Source organism: Lycium ferocissimum, chromosome 11, assembly GCF_029784015.1.
Source record: "Lycium ferocissimum isolate CSIRO_LF1 chromosome 11, AGI_CSIRO_Lferr_CH_V1, whole genome shotgun sequence".
NCBI lineage: Eukaryota > Viridiplantae > Streptophyta > Magnoliopsida > Solanales > Solanaceae > Lycium > Lycium ferocissimum.
In genome coordinates this window covers 40,102,709-40,107,173 of record NC_081352.1, presented here as the reverse complement: position 1 = coordinate 40,107,173, position 4,465 = coordinate 40,102,709, and the positions used below count along the sequence as shown (strand labels likewise).

At 35.9% G+C, this 4,465-nt stretch overlaps 1 protein-coding gene across 1 annotated transcript; it reads left to right on the top strand.

The window, feature by feature from the left end:
• On the top strand, nucleotides 1–3,078 carry LOC132036347 (G-type lectin S-receptor-like serine/threonine-protein kinase SD2-5). The gene is made up of 2 exons (XM_059426667.1): nucleotides 1–1,012; nucleotides 1,094–3,078. The coding sequence occupies exons 1-2, from the start codon at nucleotides 376–378 to the stop codon at nucleotides 2,854–2,856; spliced, it is 2,400 nt and encodes a 799-aa protein (XP_059282650.1). The 5' UTR covers nucleotides 1–375; the 3' UTR covers nucleotides 2,857–3,078.
• The last annotated feature ends 1,387 nt before the right edge of the window (nucleotides 3,079–4,465 follow it).

The following is a 4,465-nucleotide window of genomic DNA, read 5'->3' as shown; positions in this document are numbered from 1 at the left end:
GTAGAGTTATGAAGATTTTCAACTTTGATGGTTTGTCAACACTCTTGATAATTGAATTTCATAATCATATTCATGCTTTACTTATAAACTGAATCTACGAACATGATACGTTTGGAATTTTGGTAAAGACAATGGAAGTCATTTGTTATAGTCAAAGTCAGCTGCTGAAAACAATGCTGGAAGTCAACAAAGTTTGGAATATATACACTAGCACATGGAAGAAATCAAATGTGATGCCCTTTTATGGGCAAAGATTGAGAAAGAGACCCAAGCAAATAGAAACTGATTCATGTTTGGAATTCTGTATGATTTTATCTTTCTTCAACCGTACATAACAAGAAAGTCATATCCCAAGAATAGATAGAACAGCAAGCAATGATTGCAGAACTGAAACAACATATTACTGTCCTCTTCATTTATCTCCTCTTCTATTCGTCTCAGTTTGCTATATCCCACTATTCATGGAATAAAAATGCCAGTCTTTTGAATTCTACTGCCGGGCTTTCCTCTTTCTGGATCAACAGGCCGTCTCTCATTCTTAATTCCACCACTGACTTCTATGATTTGACACCCATACTTCATCGAGGAAATGCCGGCCCACGATTCGTCTGTGGCTTCTACTGCAATTACAATGCCATAGAATGCTTTCTTGGTATCCTTTTGTACCATGACAGATCTGACGGGCAGAATGATAGGATAAATCGCCCCCAGTTAGTTTGGTCTGCTAACAGGAACCATCCTGTGAAAGCCAACGCAACCTTGCAACTAGGCCAAGATGGCAACTTGGTCTTGGCAAACTCTGATGGCACTCTTGTTTGGTCCACTAATACTACTGGAAAGTCTGTTTCTGGCCTAAACTTGACAGAAATGGGAAATCTTGTGCTCCTTGATAAGAGAAAGCGCCCAATTTGGCAGTCTTTTGATCATCCAACGGATTCTTTGCTTCCAGGGCAGAATTTGGTTTCTGGGAGGAAGCTCATATCAAGCGTTTCAACAACCAATCAGAGTAAAGGTTTGTTTTCTCTTACTGTTCTTAATGGAAGCTTGGCTGCGTACATAGATTCTGACCCGCCTCAGGTTTACTATACTTCAGATCATCCCGCTAGTCTGTATTACAGTTTTGACGGTGAAACCTTTACTGCTTCACAATTCATGAAGCTTGGCCCTGATGGACATCTAAGGGTATACCAATGGGACGTCATTGATTGGAAAGAGGAATCTGACATTTTGATGCCATATGGAGGAAACTGTGGGTATCCAATGGTGTGTGGAAGATATAGCATTTGTACAAATAACGGGCAGTGTACCTGTCCGCCAGAGGAAAATTTCTTCAGGCCATTATCTGAGAGGAAACCAGATCTTGGATGTTCACAGCTAACATCCATTTACTGCAACTCTTTGCAGTATCATAGTTTCGTAGAGCTCAAGAATACCACTTATTTCACATTTCAGCTCAATCATCAACTAAGTTCGAGCATAGTATGGCTTGAGGGGAAAAAGTTGGAAGATTGCAAAAGGGCCTGTCTGAGTAACTGTTCTTGCAAAGCTGCTGTTTTTGAATATGATTTGGATGGGACTCGAAGAGGGAGTTGTTTGTTACTGAATGAAGTCTTCTCTCTCATAGACAACGAAGAAGGAAGAGGCAAGACAGTGTTTCTTAAGGTGCAGAATTCCTCAAAGGCGCAGAATCAGTCTCCAATAGTTATTGGAGGAAAGAAATCAAGACCTTTCGAAGTGATAATAGGATCAAATCTTGCAGCTTTGTTCTGTATAATTTTAAGCATAACTATTTGTTTTGTTATTTTCAGAAAGAGGACACATGAGTCCAGAAAGGTTGGGGATTTTCTTGATCTTGAACCAATCATACCGGGAATGCTAACTCGATTCTCTTACAATGAGTTGAAAATAATTACAGAAGGTTTCAGCAAAAAGCTCGGAGAAGGAGGATTTGGCTCAGTTTACGAAGGAAAACTCAGTAATGGCACCAAAATAGCTGTGAAGCGTCTGGATGGTGTCGGACAAATAAAGGATTCATTCTTAACAGAAGTAAAGATAGTTGGTAGCATTCACCATGTGAATTTGGTAAAACTCATTGGATTTTGCGCCCAAAAAAGCTACAGGCTTCTGATCTATGAGTGCATGGTAAATGGATCATTGGATAGGTGGATTTCTCAAGAAAATCAAGAAGATGGATTTACATGGCATACAAGGCGAAGGATAATATTGGATATTGCAAAAGGGTTAGCTTATCTTCATGATGAATGCAGCCATAAGATAATCCATTTGGACATTAAACCACAAAACATCCTTCTAGATCAAAATTTCAATGCTAAGATATCCGATTTTGGGTTGTCAAAACTAATTGAGAAAGAAAAAAGCAAAATTGTCACTAGAATGAGAGGAACACCAGGGTATTTAGCCCCTGAATGGTTGAGCTCGGAAATCACTGAGAAAGTTGATGTGTATGCCTTTGGAATTGTGCTCTTGGAAATTCTCTGTGGGCGAAAGAATTTGGATCGGTTTCAGGCCGATGAAGAAGATGTCCATTTGCTAAGTGTCTTTAGTAGAAAAGCGGAACAAGAGCAGCTCATTGATATGGTTGACAAAAACGATGATATGCAACTCCATAGAGAAGCAGTGACAGAAATGATGAGCCTCGCTGCATGGTGTCTACAAGGCGATTTTGCCAAGAGGCCTTCCATGTCATTGGTGGTTAAGGTACTGGAAGGTTTAGTGTCTGTTGAAACCAACTTGGATTATAATTTCACAAACGTACCTGAGGTTGGGGCAGGCAACCTACAGAGGGAAGCCACTATCAGTTCAAAATGTCCTTCAATTTTATCGGGACCAAGGTAAACAATAAGCTTAAAATTTTTAGTCTTTGAAAGAACCAATTTATGGTTCGTAATGTCAAATATTGTAACATTTCCAATTGTAGCATAACTATGGTATATGAGATTATAGTCACTAAATGTCAATGTTCATTAACTTCCACATTAGATTTTGAGCTTCATGATATTATCATGTTGAGGCTCCTCAATTCATGTTCAACAGGAAGTATAATTTTGTGTAAGTGCAGCTGCTGAACATGTGTTTTAAGTGCTGGCATTTGCATTAGGGACTTCAACTGGTATTCTAATATGCTGTCGGAAAAGGTCCAGAAAGCAAGTTTAGAGTTTTCTCTATTTAACAACTGATCATGTCATAATTAAATAATTAATGCGAAGTTTGACCCTTTATTGTGAGGGAAAGATATTTCATCCACATGGCCTCATTAAAGGGAATAGAAGACGGAAAAATAATGTGTCGTTATTATAATTGTACTAGTTTTTCGGCACGTGCGTTGTATGTGTAATCCGATTAAAATTACAAGCTCTTTAAAAATTACATGAATATTATTATAACATACATGTGCATGAAGTGTTGCCTAGAATTTGAAGGAAGAATGGAAGTTAAACTGATAAATGTTGCAAACAATAAAACAATATTGAGCTCAAAATGATTGATTAGTACGTGTTTGAACTTGCGAAGGTAAATAATACTATTAAGTTTAGTAGGTAATTTTCCTTAATTACATTAATTTCTATCATGTTATGAGGTACAAAAATGTGATATGAGAGTATCTCACATAGTCTCTTTATTTTTATTTTTTATAATCGATGTTCTTAAAGTATGTTTCATTTTGATACTTTGGTTGCTCTATAATGACCGAAACTATTGTTGTCGGTATTAATATTTTGCTAAAATTGAAATACGACTTTCCATATGAGAAAATATGTAGCAAAAGACTTAGAACTCACAAACAAAATTAATAATATATATAAAAGTTAAACCTTATACACGACATACCTCAAATAATATATAGAATAATATTGCTGAATGTAGTACTAAAAGCTAATCAAAATAAAGTTTAGCTACACTTTGTTATAATTCTAATAACATTCTTTATATATTATTTGATTTATGAATAGTCGAAAGGAATCCACAGAGATAAGCCAAAATGCCTAAAATTAAAATTGTCACCATTATTAGAAATTAATAGTGAATAAAGTATATACTCATCTTTACAAAAATCGTTAGGTATAATGTCGCACAAAGATGAACATAAAAATACACTTATGTTGTCTATTTGAAAATTGAGTTGTTGCTCTCATATCATAGAAATCATAGAAAAAGAAAAAATGGAACAAAAAGGGTGAAAATGAACAACATCTGTGAATTAATGTTCGCAACACTACGTTCGATAGATGATAAACTAAAAGAAAATAAAATCTTTCATTCAAAGTAATGATTTTTTAAGCAATAATCTATGTAAATTAACTCGTATTCGGACAATTGGCAATATGAATATTGGTGGCATACTGCATAAAATTACTAAAGTATTATCAAACTCACCGGATACTAATAAGGGTTTAGACAATGAAGTACCACTTGCAAGAATGAAAACACAACAAAAAGAAATAAA